The sequence below is a fragment of the Salmo salar genome, chromosome ssa04, assembly GCF_905237065.1.
Source record: "Salmo salar chromosome ssa04, Ssal_v3.1, whole genome shotgun sequence".
Taxonomy (NCBI): Eukaryota; Metazoa; Chordata; class Actinopteri; order Salmoniformes; family Salmonidae; genus Salmo; species Salmo salar.
In genome coordinates, this window is record NC_059445.1 from 16,277,955 (window position 1) to 16,296,886 (window position 18,932).

Below are 18,932 nucleotides of genomic sequence, written 5' to 3' on the forward strand. Positions count from 1 at the left end.
CTGCATATTCAGCTCAGCCCCCCTCAGTTTTATCTGTTTGTACACTGACTTTGCGTATAATTAATTAATCCTACAATATTGAATTTGGCTATCAGGGCACCCTTGAATAAATTGCATGACGTCTCTGAATGCAGGCTGGTTTCTTCCTCCTTGTTGGTTAAGCCTCCTGTAGGCTGAGATGAAGGATATTCATTCTCTCTCGCTCTCTCTCTGAGCCTATCAGCAGCAATCCAGCCTGATCAAACAGTGTAAAGCCTCCACTAACCACTGAGATATCCACAGCTAAAAAACAGCTCTCATTACCTTCTATATCACCACACAAACTATCCCACTCGATCTCTCCCGTGGTGTATTTCAATCGTAGTGAATCAAAAACGGACTTTCCAAACGATGAGGGTTATATATATTATCCTTTCATTTCAACCACCACAACCAGAAAGTGTAGTGTCCACGACAAATAAACGACTTTAACTTCCCAAATAAACTATGTTCTCTAGTGTTTTTCAGCTGTCGTTGGCAAGGCTGCTAAGAAGATAAAATATATAATGATTTCAGCTTGCTCCTCCGTTAGCTCCTTTAATTGAGTGGACTGGTATATTTCAGCGCTTTCTTAAATTGGAGGGAAGCAGGCCGGAGGGTATTACCGCAGAGTAAATAGATTTCTGCACTGAGCTCCCTCCGTCTGGCTCTGCCTTCACCACCACACACAAGCTCATTCCTCACTTGTTGTCTTGTCTTGTTTTTTGCACGGGCAGATCATGGTTGTCATAGATACATAGACACACAAAACAATTGTAACAAGGAACATTTGGTTCCTTTGACTCATCATTGGGTCAGACCAAACAGTTTTTCGGATTGGAAAGACTGTCAATCTGTAGAGGCCTAACCTTAAGCACCAAATCCAATCCCTCCCACAACTCCTTTGCTATTCTGGATTTTACTGCTTAAAACTTTCTTGGCTTTAAGCTCTTTTTTTGTTGACTAAGATGCCCAAATAATGCGACGCTTTCTCTGTGAATCAGGAGGTGTGAAGAGATTTAATGAGTCAAGCTTGCTGTTGTGTTGTGGCTTTGTGCCATGGTGCTGTTTATTCGGAGCATTTTGGTTACAAAACACCCTTAGTTCAACGGCTCCCCAGCTCAAACGCTAGACCTATCCTCCACACTGCCGTACCACATCCATCCAAGCCTCGCATCAAGACACCGCCGCTCTTTTCGCCCTCTCAGTAATTCAAAGTGCTGTGGTGTTTTCCTTTTTTGGCCTCCTCTACTTACATCACAGTATTTCATCCCCCCACGCTTTATTAGAAGATTGGCGCCTTGTCCTCGTCGCTACCGAGGAATGACTCAAACGCAGGAAAAGAGCTCTTCCCATTACCCGGAGGATTACTCTGATTCTCCACCGTGCGTCGAAGAAGAACTACAAGGAAAAACATTCAAACATGCCAAAGTCAGGGTCCAACAAAATCCACTCCCCGAGCTTAAGCCCTGCTGAAAGGGAGTGTGAATAACAATGAGTACAGGTTTGGGGCAGTACAATGAGCAAGGAGGGAGAATAGGAATAGACAGGGAGAAAGGATTAGAATACTATTAGTAGAAGCAGTTTGTTGTTGATAGGAAGGAAGTTGCTTCTCCTTGGAGTAGATGCTGCTTACTGTGCACCAATCCCTCATCTGCTTTGATTTTTCTGTAGATTCTGCAGTGGGAAATGTGAAATGTCAGGTAAATAGCCATGTCAAGTGTCAATCATGGGGATTTTTGACTGCTTGAGCTCTTTGTGAAGTTTATCGATTGCGCGAGGGTCGGTGTCAGCATACCGTGAGAGACTGGTATTTCTTTGCCGTGATTGGATGAAAGCTTTGACTGAGATAAGCCTGAACGGAACATCCTTTATTATTGCAAGCCAGGGGATTTATGGGTAAAGACTCAATATGTCTTTGAGACTGCCTGCGTGTCTGAGTGCATGTTTTTACTACATGTATGATGGTGTTTTAGAAGGTGTGTATTCACGTATCCAGGGGCAACAGAGAGATGCGGGTCATGTGAGGGCCCCATAATTTCTCTCTGTATGCTTCCACTAAGACTGCAATATGATTGTCTCTGGATTATGATGCTCAAATGCCACCTTTCAATATATGTACTTTACATAGGTCATATTGTTCTCAGCTCAAGGGATTAGGTATGTTACTTTATAATTTTGTTAAAGAATTACTCACGCCCGTTATCTGTCTGATACCACAAAGACTGCAAGTGTAGATTACTTTCTCTGTATTTAGGATGCTTGGAATTACACCAAATGTCACCTTTCAATATATGGATGTTATGCACTATTTTAACGTAATAAATCTGAACATGGTAGCTAACGCTTGTATTATTTCTTAGTCTCTCACTGTTTCTCTTGTACAGTTTCTCTATCTGTCTATCTCTCTTAAGAGCTCCAGCTGTAGCAGTAGATGCTCACATTATAACAAAAAAAGAAATGGACACCGCCACATTGTTTTGTGCTGATCAGAAGATTTAGAACATAACTTTACCGACAAGCTAAAGACATGGATTCTCTCCCTGTCTCTCCTACAGGTCTCCAGTGATGGCTGGAGGTCTCTTTGCCGTCAACCGTCAGTGGTTCTGGGAGCTGGGTGGCTACGACACTGGCTTGGAAATATGGGGCGGAGAGCAGTACGAGATATCGTTCAAGGTGAGCAAAAATGTATAGAAGATAGCGTTTCCCAATCATACATTTCTCTTACCAATGTTCTCAAGACTGGAACAAGTCTTATCATTTAAGCATCTCAATACAGCACTGTAGAAAAACTGGAATATGTTGTGAGACCAAGGTTGCTAGTCATACTCATGAGGTCTAAGTTCCTCTTTCAGTATACACCAGGGTTAGGCAACTAGATTCAGCCACAGGCCAATTTTTGTCGGAGCGGATGGTCGTGTGGCTTAATCAAATCAAACCAAGCTTTATTTATACAGCACATTTCAGACATGAAATGCAACACAATGTTCGTCACAGAAAAAAACAGAATAAAAACAATTAAAATAACAGAAATATTTACTACACAAAAAACAGAAGAGGATAGGTGGGAAACGTTAGTGTGGAGTGCAATAGAGATTGCGTCATCTGCTGCCTGTAATCCATGGCCTCTGGTTGGGATACGTACGTATGGTCACTGTGGGGACGACGTCATCAATGCACTTATTGATGAAGCCAGTGACTGATGTGGTGTACTCCTCAATGCCATCGTAAGAATCCCATAACAAATTCCAGTCTGTTCTAGCAAAACAGTCCTGTAGCTTAGCATTTGCGTCATCTGACCACTTCCGTATTGAGGGAGTCACTGGTACTTCCTGCTTTAGTTTTTGCTTGTAAGCAGGACTCAGAAGGATAGAGTTATGGTCAGATTGCCAAATGGAGGCTGAGGGAGAGCTTTGTACGCATCTCTGTGTGTGGAGTATAGGTGGTCTAGAGTTTTATTTCATCTGGTAACATGCTGGTAGAAATGAGGTAAAATGGATTTAAGTTTCCCTGCAATAAAGTACCTGGCCACTAGGAGCACCGTCACCGGATGAGCATTTTCTTGTTTGCTTATGGCCGTATACAGCTCTTTGAGTGCGGTCTTAGTGCCAGCATCGGTTTGTCACGGTAAATAGACAGCTACGAAAAATATAGATAAACTCTCTCGGTAAATATTGTGGTCTACAGCGTATCATGAGATACTCTACCTAAGGCGAGCAAAACCTTGAGACTTCCTTAATATTACATTTCGTACACCAGCTGTTACTGACAAATAGACACAGACCTCCTTGTCTTACTAAAGGCAGCTGTTCTATCTAGCCAATGCACGGAAAACTCAGCCAGCTGTATGTTACCCATGTCGTTGTTCAGCCACTACTCGATGAAACATAAGCTATTACAGTTTTTAATGTTCCGTTGGTAGTATAGTCTTGGTCAGAGCTCATCCAGTTTATTATCCAATGATTGCACGTTGGCTAATAGGACTGATGGTAGAGGCGGATTACCCACTTGCTGTCGAATCCTTACAAGGCACCCCGACCTACGTCCCCGATATCTCTGTCTCTTCTTCATGTGAATGACAGGGATTTGGGCCTTGTCTGGTGTCTGAAGTAAATCCTTTGCGTCCGATTCATTTAAAGAAAAAATCTTTGTCCAGTACGAAGTACCTTGGTCTTGTCTTGATTTAGCTGGAGGAAGTTGTGAGCCATCCAAGTATTTAAATCACTAATACAGTCTAATAATGTATCTGTGAAGTTAAAATCCTCTAGTGACACAGAAATGTAAAGTTGTGTATCATCTGTGTAGCAGTTAAAATCAATGCTGTGCTTTCTGATAACGCTGCCAAGGGGTAACATATACTTTATAAACTGAACAGTACCAGACCCAAAATCAAACCTCGTGGACGCCACAGCGCCTATTTTGACTCTTGACCAGTTAAATAGGTCCTAAACCAATTTAGAACTGGAGCGGAGAGGCCAACCCACCTTTCCAGTCTTTTCAGAAGGACATCATGGTCAACCGTGTCGAGTGCAGCACTTAAGTCCAAGAGTACAAGGACAGAGAGCTGTTTGGCATCTGTGTTGGCTCTAAGATCATTTACCACTTTTAAGGACAGACGTTCCGCTAGCGGAACACCTCACCAATATCCAATGGTAGAGCGTGGCGTGAAATACAAATACCTCAAAAATGCTATAACTTCAATTTCTCAAACATATGACTATTTTACACCATTTTAAAGACAAGACTCTCGTTAATCTAACCACATTGTCCGATTTCAAAAAGGCTATACAGCGAAAGCAAAACATTAGATTATGTCAGGAGAGTACCCTGCCAAAAATAATCACACAGCCATTTTCAAAGCAAGCATATATGTCACAAAAACCAAAACCACAGCTAAATGCAGCACTAACCTATGATGATCTTCATCAGATGACACTCCTAGGTTATACAATACATGCATGTTTTGTTCAATCAAGTTTATATTTATATCAAAAACCAGCTTTTTACATTAGCATGTGATGTTCAGAACTAGCATACCCACCGCAAACTTCCGGTGAATTTACTAAATTACTCACGATAAACGTTCACAAAAAACATAACAATTATTATAAGAATTATAGATACAGAACTCCTTTATGCAATCGTGGTGTCAGATTTTTTTACGGTGAAAGCACATTTTGCAATATTCTGAGTACATAGCCCAGCCATCACGGCTAGCTATTTTGACATCCACCAAGTTTGGGGCTCACCAAACTCAGAATTACTATTAGAAAAATTGGATTACCTTTGCTGTTCTTCGTCAGAATGCACTCCCAGGACTTCTACTTCAACAACAAATGTTGTTTTGGTTCCAAATAATCCATAGTTATATTCAAATAGCTCCGTTTTGTTCGTGTGTTCAGGTCACTATCCGAAGGGTGACGCGCGAGCGCATTTCGTGACAAAAAAATGCAAAATATTCCATTACCGTACATCGAAGCATGTCAAACGCTGTTTAAAATCCATTTTTATGCTATTTTTCTCTTAACTAAGGCTGTCTCTGTGCTGTGGTGGGCACAAAATACAGATTGGAATTTTTCAAAAATACAGTTGGCACTGAAAAAAATTATATATTTGTTTGAAAACCAATTTCTCCAGAATTTTGCTTAAGAATGCAAGGTTGGAGATTGCCCGAAAATGGCTAGAGCTGAAGAATCTAGATGACTTTTCTTCAGATTCACCTACTCTGCGTCTAACAAAGACACAGCGGTTGGAACCAAAAATCTCAAATTTGGACTAATCAGACCAAAGGACAGATTTCCACCGGTCTAATGTCCATTGCTCATGTTTCTTGGCCCAAGCAAGTCTCTTCTTCTTATGGGTGTCCTTTAGTAGTGGTTTCTTTGCAGCAATTCGACCATGAAGGCCTGATTGACGCGGTCTCCTCTGACCAGTTGGTGTTGAAATATGTCTGTTACTTAAACTCAGAAGCATTTATTTGGGCTGCAATTTCTGAGGCTGGTACGCTAATGAACTTATCCTCTGCAGCAGAGGTAACTCTGGGTCTTCCTTTCCTGTGGCGGTCCTCATGAGAGCCAGTTTCATCATAGTGCTTGATGGTTTCTGCAACTGCACTCAAAGTTCTTGAAATTTTCCCGGATTGACTGACCTTTATGTCTTAAAGTAATGATGGACTGTCGTTTCTCTTTGCTAATTTCAGCTTTTTCTTGCCATAATATGGGCTTGGTTTTTTACCAAATAAGGCTATCTTCTATTTACCCCGCTACCTTGTCACAACACAACTGATTGGCTCAAACGCATTAAGAAGGAAAGAAATTCCACAAATGAACTTTTAACAAGGCACACCTGTTAATTGAAATGCATTCCAGGTGACTACCTCGTGAAGCTGGTTGAGAGAATGCCAAGAGTGTGCAAAGCTGTCATCAAGGGAAAGGGTGGCTACTTTGAAGAATCTCAAATATAAAATGTATTTTGATTTGTTTAACACTTTTTTGGTTACTACATGATTCCATATGTGTTAATTCATAGTTTTGATATCTTCACTATTATTCTACAATGTAGAAAATAGGAAAAATAAAGAAAAACCCTTGAATGAGTGTCCAAACATTTGACTGTTACTGTACAGTATATGCCAAGTTGCTCTCTCAGAATATCATAATGAACCTGCAACTTTGACTTTCTCCACTTCCGCTCTGCCTTTCTGCAATTTCTCTTTAATTGATTTGTTTCTTCACTCATCCAAGGGGCTCTCCAAGGGGCTCTCCTAACATAATTATAATAATTTGACTACAACTCAGCCCCAACAGATTTATTTGAAAATAGCAATAATTTCATAACTTGATTACATGTAGACACAATCACATACAGTGCATTCAGACCCCTTGACTTTTTCCAAATGTTGTTACTTTACAGTCTTATTCTAAAATGGATTAAATAAACACAAAATCTCATCAATCTACACACAATACCCTATAATGATAAAGTGAAAACGGGTTTTTAGAAATTCTTGCAAGTGTATTAAAAATGTTAAACAGAAAAACCTTATTTACATAAGTATTCAGACCATTTGCTATGAGACTTGAAATTGAGCTCAGGTGCATCCTGTTTCCATTGATAATCCTTGAGATGTTCCTAACGCTGGATTGGAGTCCACCTGTGGTAAATTCAATTGATTGGACATGATTTGGAAAGGCACACAACGTTCCAAATAAGGACCCATAGTTGACAGTGCATGTCAGAGCAAAAACAAGCCATGAGGTTGAAGGAATTGTCCGTAGAGCTCCGAGACAGGATTATGTCACAGGTCTGGGGAAGGGTACCAAAAAATGTCTGTAGCATTGAAGGTCCACAAGAACACAGTGGCCTCCATCATTCTTAAATGGGAGAAGTTTGGGACCTCCAAGACTCTTCCTAGAGCTGGCCGCTTGGCCAAACTGAGCAATCGTGGGAGAAGGGTCTTGGTCAGGGAGGTGACCAAGAACCTGATGGTCACTCTGAATGACCTCCAGAGGTCCTCTGTGGAGATGGGAGAACCTTCCAGAAGGACAACCATCTCTGCAGCACTCCACCAATCAGGCCTTTATGGTAGTGGCCACCCGGAAGCCACTCCTCAGTAAAAGGCACATGACAGCCCTCTTGGAGTTTGCCAAAAGGCACCTAAAGGACTCAGACCATGAGAAACAAGATTCTCTGGTCTGATGAAACCAAGATTGAACACTTTGGCCTGAATGTCAAGTGTAACGTCTGTAAGAAACCTGGCACCATCTCTACATGGAAGTGGTGGCCGCATCATGCTGTGGGGATCTTTTTCAGTGACAGGGACTGGGAGACCAGTCAGGATCGAGGGAAAGATGAACGGAGCAAAGTACAGAGAGATCCTTAAACCCAATCGAACATCTCTGGAGGGATCTGAAAATAGCTGTGCAGCGACGCTCCCATCCAAGCTGACAGAGCTTGAGAGGAACTGCAAAGAAGAATGGAAGAAACTCCCCAAATACAGGTGTGCCAAACATGTAGCGTCATACCCAAGAAGACTCAAGGCTGTAATCACTGCCAAAGGTGCTTCAACAAGGTACTGAGTAAAGGCTCTGAATACTTATGTAAATGTGATACTTCATTTTTTATTTTTAATACATCAAAAAAATCAATAAACAGTTTTTCCTTTGTCATTATGTGGTATTGTGTGTAGATTGATGAGGAAAAACAACAATTTAATCAATTTTAGAATAAGGCTGTAATGTAACAAAATATGGAAAAAGTCAAGGGGCCTGAATACTTTTCCAAATGCACTGTGCCTCTTTTTTTTATTCATGGAAATACTTGGTGAACAGATTTCCTAATTGAAAGTAATTTCTAGCTGAATTCCTGGTGATTTTAGTATTTTTTTTCTCCAAAAACTAAAATCCCTCCCCCAAAATATATAATATATATATTAGTTTAGTTTTTTTGCTAAAAACTTTGGGGGGGGACAAAAGAAATCACTTGAGGGCTTGTTTTGGCCCACGGCCACCTGTTGCCTGTTGCTGACCCCTGGTCTATACTATCCACTTCTATCTATGCTGAGGTGCTTCTATTTAGTCCTTATCTGCACTGTGTGTAACACGACATATAAATGCCACTAATCTTTTATTCAATAGGATATGATACAATATAAATTATATTTACTAATAGTTCATATTATACAATCATGGTCACATAGCAATGTGGCTCTTCCACCCTTTTCATCCAGTGACTGTGTCCCACCTTACCTTGAATTAATTTTATTAGACATATTTAAAATACATATAAAGTTGCGTCATTCATCTGAGCACAACAATGTATCCCTTAAAATGTGCAGATGATTTAAAACACGCCAAAGTCTACCAACCTTGCAATTATATTAGAGTCCAGACAATCATGGACCCATAACAATGTGTTTCTTTCGTCCATTCTTTTCCATCCTGTCCCATCATACCCCTGCCTCAGTCTCCAGACAGGTCAATCTGCTCCCAGACAACTTTATTAAACTGGAACGACTTTCACTCAGAAGAATTGCTCTCGCTCTGTTCTCCAGTGTTTTATTTCCCCTACCTTCTCCAGTACAATGCACTCCTCAGAACCCAGCATTCCAAAATAATGTTTGTGTGTGCGTGTGTGTGTGTGTGCCCGTGTGTCTGCAACCGTGTGTGCACATGTTAGTGGGTTACAAGCAGTAGTTCAGGCTTTAGCCTCCTTCCCAAACTAATTACAACCAGTGATGTTTGGCTTGTTTGCGGCTCAGAGGGTATTCCATTTTGATTTCCGGAGGAGAACACGGTATATGGATGTGAGGGAATATCGTGGTTATCGTGCCTGACGTACCTGCCATCCAACCGGGTCTCAGTATACTCTCTCTCTCTCTCTCTCTCTCGCTTTCTCTCTCTCTCGCTCTCGTTCTGTCAGTGAGTGCACTTTGTAATTGGAATGCAGCCCTTTCTTCCTTGACTGGAAACCATGGCAACGATAAAAATAGTTCCCAAGCAAAATTGCAATAAGTCTTACTACAGAGGTGGGAGGAGGGATTCAGACATTTGTGTTAATCTGTGTGTTTTTTGAGTCGTTGGTGTTATTTTGTATTGAGAATTCACAAGTGTACAATAAGCACACAAATGAAGCAAAAGTGTAAATATTACACAGTGGCGCCCCCATCTGTCTAAATGTTAAAAGCTCTGATTCAGAGTTGTCTGGTCCAGTTACTTAGGGGAGAGACATTTTTTACATTCAGCATCACTCTGTTAATGAAATATAGTATTATTTCTAGCAAAGATATCTACATATATTTCAGGATGTTGTGTATCCCTGGAAATAATCAGTATCCAGCTAAACATTTCTTTTGAAAACATAGCTATGCCGCCTACAAATTTCTGTATTGATTGAAATATTAGCACTACGTTTTTTAAACCATCTTTATTACCTAAACACAATTCATCATCACCACAATTGCTTTTTTGTCTTTTAATATTTTGAAGCATCTTTTAACACAGGCTTAACACCTAACAAACACTTTGTACTTTTTCAAATTAACATAGGCCAGGCCCTGTTGTAACCTCATATCCCACCAATAATGCCTTGCATTACACTTGGGAAGAAAACACTTCAATTTGCTCAACTTGCCATTGGCTCAACTTACCCCAAGACAAACATTTTGACTTTATTACCCCACACAGCTACAAGGATACACTTTCATGCTAGGTTTAGGACCTCATTTTGAAGCTTATACAGACCCCAACTGATGTATGTATAGAACACTCTTAATATGATCTACTTTGGTTTAGAAGCATCATGAAACCTCTAACACAATAAATGATTTTGACTTTTTTGACATAACTTGCTTACCACTTTTTCCATGTGGTTTCTTCCTTCATAGACTCCATGAAATGATGACCTCTCCCTAAATATTTGGTCAAATTATACATTTTGTGTATGGTTTCCTAGAAACAAGGGTGGCTCAACTGACCCCTTTGGCTCAACTTACCCCACTCTCCTCTACTGTCACGGAATATGGATGTCTGACAGTTAACCTACATATGATAGCTGTTAGACTGACAATCTATTGACACTGGTTGTATCTCACATTGAACAGTTATCATCAAAGCATCTCAAGGAATTTTACCTCGTCCTGTGAGTGGTACGCTAAAACAAATTGTTACTCATGAACGCATGGGAGTCATTCATAAACCCCTCATCTGCTGATATGAGAGGTTAATGAACATCTCCTCTGAAGAGGCCATTTTCTGAAGACTGGAGGAATCTCTCCACATGTCAATGAAGCCTGTAAAGCCAGCTTGACCATTAACCTGAGGCTCCACAGGAAAGCGCCCTGCCTCGTTTTGATATGGCAGAGCAGGGAGAGAGGTGGAGCGAGGAGGAGAGGTGAAATGTCCCAGGATCCTTTCCAAACAGTCAGCATGACCACTCTAATTCTAATCAAGCTGCCAAGTTTGAAAGGAGGGGTGAGAGAGGGAGGGAAAAAGGGGAGAGGAATGAGAAAGAATGGAGGGACATGAAGAGATACAGAGAGGCATAGAGAGGAAGAGAGAGCACGGGAGACAGTAAGGGAGAGGATAGCAGACTGAAGGGGTTCAGAGTAGCACTACTGACACCTGCCCTCTTCCTTCCTCTTCTTTCTAGCTCTTCCTTTGATGCAGGAAAAGAGGGGTATCGAGCGGAGTGCTCTGGAAATAGGATTCCTTTCAGTCCCTCCGCTCAAAGAGGCTTATAATGTGGCCCTGCCAAGCAGACAAAGTGGGAATCCACTTCAAGTGTGGACAGAGGGACAATAGGTTGCCTGTATTAGGGTCTTGCAACAAACAGAACACAAACCCATCTACTCAACCATTTCAACAACAATATCCTCACTCTGAACTCAGTCCACAATAACTCAGGGCTTTGAAATTGAAAGATACCTGTGATTCCTTTCTGGCACAATAGGAAAAACTAAGTGAGCTTTTTTCTTTTCTTTCTTTACTTCAATGCTTACAACTAGGGTTGCAAAATTCCGGGAACATTCAATAAATTCTCTGATTTCTCCCGAAATCCCAGAATCAGGAGGGAATAAGCAGGAAATCCGGAATCATCCAACCAGGTATTCTGGAAAACCAGAAAATGTATTAAATGTTCCCGAAATTTTGCAACCCTACTTACAACACACGGTTGGTTGAGTTACAAAGGTTTTGCGGCCTGGCTTAGGACACATAGCTAGCAGACTGACAGAAAGCTTTTGAAGTAATGTACTGAGGTATTATTTGTGTTCCATCTCCATTCAGGTATGGATGTGTGGGGGCAGTATGTACGACGTACCATGCTCCCGAGTAGGACATATCTACAGGAAATACGTCCCCTACAAAGTGCCGTCTGGAACAAGCCTAGCCAGAGTAAGTTAGACTGACCAGTCAATACACTGCTTCCATCAACTGGTTATGGCTAACATGCAGCCATTTTGACTGGTTGACTATCAGCACATGGCTGATAGTCAAACTGAGGATGTAGGTCCAGCCATCTATCTGATTTAAGATGAGGTCTGACTAACTCAGCGCACTGTGATCTGTGCTGTGATAAGCTAAACACACAGACAGTCCATCTCCTTACCCCTTCTCTCCCTCCCTGTCTCTCTCCCTTATCTCAGAACCTGAAGAGGGTGGCTGAGACATGGATGGATGAGTACACAGAGTTCATCTACCAGCGTCGTCCAGAGTACCGCCACCTGTCCACCGGGGACCTGACAGCCCAAAAGGAGCTGAGGAGACACCTCAAGTGTAAAGACTTCAAGTGGTACATGAACGCTGTGGCCTGGGACCTGGCCAAGTACTACCCCGCTGTGGAGCCGCTGCCTGCCGCCTGGGGAGAGGTAGGAAGTTAGGAATACACACAGAACCACCACACATACACACACACACACACACACACACATACAAGAGCACGTACGCACACAGACAGAGCTAACGCACCTACAGAACGAATGAACCCACTCGCAAGAGCCGGTACACACACACACAAAAAGAAAAGCATACAAAGGCATATAAAACCATATGTGATTACCTTTGAATCCAAAATTAAACGTCAGGTCATGTATTCGAGGTCACTTACTGAGGCATTGATACAAATAATAGGACTTCTCACAATACTTAGGCCTACATAAACCCACTGTCTTACTTGCCACCAATAACAGCAAAGTCTGAGCAGTATCCACAGGCTGATTTGGTTTCTTCCGTATTTTTAGCTGGTATTGTAATGAAGGAATCTATTTCCAGACACCAATACATCAGCTAAGAGACAGTGCCTGAATGCCTCCACAGGTGTGTCACGGAAGGCTATTATTCTACCAGAACTGTATCCCAAATGGCACCCTATTCCCTTTATAGTGCATTGATTTTGATCATGGCCCAAAATAGTGCACTATATAGGGAATAGGGTGCCATTTGGGACTCTTCCATGTTCATTGATTTATGAATGTCTGGTGCTCGCTGAAATGTAATGCATTTCTCATATGGGACAGGCAGCCAGCAGCCTGCTAATGAAATGTTTTAGAGTAGACAGTGTCACAAAACGGACAGAGCTGGACTGTCTGCTTCACTACCCCCAGAAACCATAAGTAGGAGATTTGACTTTACATTGTCCATAAACATGACATGCAGTTTGCTGCATCGTATTCTGAGATATATATAATGCCTCTCTGTGTTACCTGTGAAGGGATGAGGCTGGAGATGGCCTTGGCATTTTATTACCATCTCTATCTGTTCTCTGTGAGGATGGGATCTAGCCTCAGGCAATCATATCCATAAATGCAGGAGCTGGAATCAGGTTGCCTGGAATCCATACTGGTATGCTCCGTTCACCATTTACAGTTGAAGTCGGAAGTTTACGTAGACCTTGGCCAAATACATTTAAACTCCCGTTTTTTCACAATTCCTGACATTTAATCTCAGTAAAAATTCCCTGTTTTAGGTCATTTAGGATCCCCACTTTATTTTAAGAATGTGAAATGTCAGAATTATAGTAGAGTGATTTATTTAAGCTTTTATTCCTTTCATCACATTCCCAGTGGGTCAGAAGTTTACATACACTCATTTAGTATTTGGTAGCATTGCCTTTAAATTGTTTAACTTGGGTCAAACGTTTCGGGTAGCCTTCCACAAGCTTCCCACAATAAGTTGGGTGAATTTTGGCAGATTTCTCCTGACAGAGCTTGTATAACTGAGTCAGATTTGTAGGCCTCCTTGCTCGCACACGCTTTTTCAGTTCTGCCCACAATTTTTCTATGGGATTGAGGTCAGGGCTTTGTGATGGCCACTCCAATACCTTGACTTTGTTGTCCTTAAGCCATTTTGCCACAACTTTGGAAGTATTCTTGGGGTCATTGTCCATTTGGATGACCCATTTGCGACCAAGCTTTAACTTCCTGACTGATGTCTTAAGATGTTGCTTCAATATATCCACATAATTTTCCATCCTCATGATGCCATCTATTTTGTGAAGTGCACCAGTCCCTCCTGCAGCAAAGCACCCCCACAACATGATGCTGCCACCCCCGTGCTTCACGGTTGGGATGGTGTTCTTCGGCTTGCAAGCGTCCCCCTTTTTCCTCCAAACATAACGATGGTCATTATGGCCAAACAGTTCTATTTTTGTTTCATCAGACCAGAGGACATTTCTCCAAAAAGTACAATCTTTGTCCCCATGTGCAGTTGCAAACTGTAGTCTGGCTTTTTTTTATGGCAGTTTTGGAGCAGTGGCTTCTTCCTTGCTGAGCGGCCTTTCAGGTTATGTCGATATAGGAATCGTTTTATTGTGGACATAGATACTTTTGTACCTGTTTCCTCCAGCATCTTCACAAGGTCCTTTGCTGTTGTTCTGGGATTGATTTGCACTTTTCGCACCAAAGTACGTTCATCTCTAGGAGACAGAACGCTTCTCCTTCCTGAGCGGTATGATGTCAAGCAAAGAGGCACTGAGTTTGAAGGTAGGCCTTGAAATACATCCACAGGTACACCTCCAATTGACTCAAATGATGTCAATTAGCCTATCTGGAATTTTCCACGCTGTTTAAAGGCACAGTCAACTTAGTGTATGTAAACATCTGACCCACTGGAATTGTGATACAGTGAAATGTAAGTGAACTAATCTGTCTGTAAACAATTGTTGGAAAAATTACTTGTGTCATGCACAAAGTAGATGTCCTAACCAACTTGCCAAAGCTATAGTTTGTTAACAAAAAATGTGTGGTTGAAAAACAAGATTTAATGACTCCAACCTAAGTGAATGTAAACTTCCGACTTCAACTGTAAATAGTGTCCCCACTATCCAGGCTAAGAATCAGGTATTCATGGAGATTGTTTCCCAGCCATGGGAGGTTGGGTGCAGGAGTAGTTTTAATAATCACTGGTAGATGGTTAGATGGACCTGGAATACATCATTCACTAATTAATTCATCCTATGTGCCGGAAGGAAACCACATCCTCCTCTCAAGCCACTGAAATATTTCAGAAACCTCACGGTGAACACGTTGTACGTTAATATGAAAAATGAAATTAATTTTGCATTACATATAATTGGATTCTTTGCTCTGCCTTCTTTTAGAAAATCTCACTTTCTATGTTTTTCTGACGTCCTGGCCCCTGGGTCAGGGTACTAATGATAATAGGTAGAATGGAAGGCCGTCTCCGCAGTGACCCACCTTTCCCACTCTCCGCTGTTCACGTCTACAAGGTCATTAGCACAAATTGTACAAGCACACACACAACACAAGTCCCAGCTTATTACCGTCCCCGCTGATTAACCACCTCTTCCCTATTAGCCAGAGGTGAAAATGGATACTAAATAAGAAGTGAAGTGGTGTATCTCTTGATGAGAAAATGTTTGCACAGTAGGTAAATATCTCCTCTTTCCTCCCCCGGGTGAGGATGATAGTAATTTTATCATCAGGCTGACAGCTTCATGTGCCATCTCTTCTCTGGCTCTCACCCTGCCTGTCACCCCACCTGATCTATGGAACTATAAAGATCTCTCATTGGGTATTCAAGCCCAGATTGCAAGGGAGGACAGGGAGAGAGAAGGGAGAGGTGAGACCGACAGAGCGAGAGAGGGAAGGGGATAAGATCAGAGGGACAAAGAGAGAGTGAGATTGTGAGACAGACATAGAGGAGAGAGAGCTCAGATTAAACTTCCTCTACATCTCTGGAAGATGACGATCAGGGGGTCAGCCTTCTCGACACCTCGGCCTTGGAGCTGTGCAGACTGGGTAAATAGGGGGCTGTCGATCTGACCCCCTCCCCACCATCCAATCTTCCTCGCTCCCCACAACTCCACACTACGGCTCCTTCAATAGGTCTAAATCACTTCAAGTGATGCAATCATCAGGCCTTTTGATTCGGCTCTAACTGTGTCTCTAGATCAGCGCTGGCATGTTGATAGGCATGGCATCGGGGAGAAGCACTGTGTTTTGCTCCTGGGCCCATTTCAGACAGATGAGGCTTGGGAAAAGTGGAGAGTGAAGGCCCATTATGCAGTACAATTTGCACACCATTATTGGTCTTTCAGAGCGATCAGCAGTTTACTCCTAATGACCCTGTGGTTAAATGCACTTTGTCGATGCGGGCGGCAGGCTGAGGGAGTTTGATTATTTGAAGTTTCTGAATTGCAATGCAGGTGGGTATTATTTTGCATTTCCAACTGCACTTCTGGCAAAACTTTTTGCTTCATAATGCTGCTCCACGGGTGCCCGATAGGCACAAAGTGCCAAGTTTGTTTGCAGCATTTAAAGGACTAAACTCGTATTATTGTTTGACATGTAAAATACTGTAGAACTTTGCAGCAAAGATTTGTATTATTGGTATGTATCATCCTTTTGGAATAGTGTCCGATTGAATTAGGTCTACGTCAGGAACACAGCGTTTCCTGTCTTTTCTCATTGGCTGACGATGTGACCTTCCAGAGATGGGGCTGCCTGTAGAAAATTGGTCACATCTGACCTGTACCTAATGGATGTTTCTGTTGTTGTTCAAGAGGAAAGGGGAAATCACTTGTCTTGAATATTTCACTCCTTCATGATGGGAAAAGGGGAGAGGCTCTCTAGTTTAGATGCGGGAGCAACCAAAGAGGCAGAAAGCACTGACGCAAGAAATGTGTCGCCATTTTGTAGAGAATTTCTGTCATTCCGTTAGTTTAGTTTTTGTTGCTCCATTTTTCACAGCTCGAGTTTTTATCTCAACTCCACAAAAGAAACACAAGTTATCCTGACCCAAATAAAAGCCGTAATCTGTACTGTTATTAGAAAAACATGCACAACATTGAGGAGAGCTGACATTGAGTTGGTATACATTTTTATAATCAACATTTTCTGAGCCAACCATAGCGTTGTTGTCAGACATTCTCCACACTAACAGTCAAACAATCACCATTATTTGCTACAGCCCTAGCTAATGTCTTTGGCCCCATCTAGTGGCGAGCAGGGGTAACAAAATTTATAAGAGAGTCAACCCTGTGCAAAACACCTCTGAGTATTCCATCCCTGGTCTCCTTCCTGTCAAATACAGTGTCTCACTCTGACCCTGTAGGACCTCATCTCTCCAACCATTCCTCTGGCTCTCTCTCTATCTATCTCTCACACACTCTAACTCACTCTCCCCCTCTCTCCTCCTTTGTCCTCTCTCCTCTGCCCTCGCCTTTCTCTCTCCTCTGAATGTGTTAGTGAGGGCCACAGAGACAGACAGAGACCAGGCTACTTTAGATGCAGTGCTACTGGATTCATGCATTATTGAGCTATACTGTGACACCAGCCAAGCTCACCTGAATGCTATAAAGAGAATTAGGCAAATGGCACAATCAATCAAATGTGTTTGAGAGCCAAGTAACTCTGAAACTTAGAAAGTTTTCACAGTAGGGGGGAGCCTGTTAACTCCGGCTTAAAGGGAGGAAGATGCTCCAAGAACTAATTAGCTTATCTCTTACAGTCACTGGTGAGAGTAGATCTTGTCAGCAAACTGTGAGAGCTTTGATACCATGTCAGATCATACGCTGTTACTTAAAACCACGTACTGTGTATAGATAGTTGGCTGCTTGTACTAAGTTACTGTGTACAGTGTGTTTGGAAGGTTGCCATGGATTCCACTCACTATACACTGGAGTCCATTGATCAGAGCGTTGAGCATTAGAGAGAAGCCGGAGTATCTCATCCTGTGGTCTCTACATCTATAGATGTGTGTGTGCGTGCGTGCGTGCGTGCAAGTCTTCACCGAGGCCTCCTTTCTCTGTTTTTGGGAGGCTTCCATGTGTGTGTTTAGTTTTAACTGAGCCCTCTCTCTCTTTGTGTCCTTGTAGATTCGTAACGCTGCATCAGGTCTGTGTATAGACTCCAAGCACGGCCCCACAGGGACAGAGCTGCGACTGGACGCCTGTCTGAAGGAGGGGGCTGAACGCACCTGGGCACACGAACAGGTAGGTACAACGGGAGCCTTGTACTGTATAGTAGGGTGTAGGTGTAGTCTATACTACATTATACTGTATAGTAGGGTGTATTCTATACTATATTATACTGTATAGTAGGGTGTAGTCTATATTATATTATACTAGTAGGGTATAGTCTATACTATATTATACTGTATAGTAGGGTGTAGTCTACACTATAATATACTGTATAGTAGGGTGTAGTCTACACTATATTATACTGTATAGTAGGGTGTAGTCTACACTATATTATACTGTATAGTAGGGTGTAGTCTACATTATATTATACTGTATAGTAGGGTGTAGTCTACACTATATTATACTGTATGGTAGGGTATAGTCTATACTATATTACACTGTATAGTAGTTTGTAGTCTACACTATAATATACCGTATAGTAGGGTGTAGTCTACACTATAATATACCATATAGTAGTGTGTAGTCTATATTATATTATACTAGTAGGGTATAGTCTATACTATATTATACTGTATAGTAGGGTGTAGTCTACACTATAATATACTGTATAGTAGGGTGTAGGTGTAGTCTATACCATATTATACTGTATAGTAGAGTGTAGTCTATACTATATTATACTGTATGGTAGGGTGTAGTCTATACTATATTATACTGTATGGTAGGGTGTAGTCTATACTATGTTATACTGTCTAGTAGGGCGTAGTCTATATTATACAGTATAATATATTATACAGTATAATATACTATATTATATGTAGTCTATATTCTATCATACTGTATAAAGGGTGACGTCTATACTATATTATACAGTATAGTAGGGTGTGGGTGTAGTCTATACTATATTATACTGTATAGTAGGGTGTAGTCTATACTATATTATACTGTATAGTAGGGTGTAGTCAAATACTATATTATACTGTATGGTACAGTGTAGTCTATACTATATTATACTGTGTAGTAGGGTGTAGTCTATATTA

General features: G+C 41.6%; 1 protein-coding gene across 2 annotated transcripts in view; it reads left to right on the forward strand.

The window, feature by feature from the left end:
- Nucleotides 1–18,932, forward strand: part of LOC106602390 (polypeptide N-acetylgalactosaminyltransferase like 6) — a 243,677-nt gene that overhangs the window by 218,543 nt on the left and 6,202 nt on the right. For both annotated transcript variants that reach the window (XM_045716609.1, XM_045716610.1), the window contains exons 8-11: nt 2,577–2,694; nt 11,802–11,909; nt 12,161–12,382; nt 17,851–17,967. In XM_045716609.1, the coding sequence (XP_045572565.1) occupies nt 2,577–2,694; nt 11,802–11,909; nt 12,161–12,382; nt 17,851–17,967 (565 nt within the window). The remainder of the gene's footprint in view (nt 1–2,576; nt 2,695–11,801; nt 11,910–12,160; nt 12,383–17,850; nt 17,968–18,932) is intronic.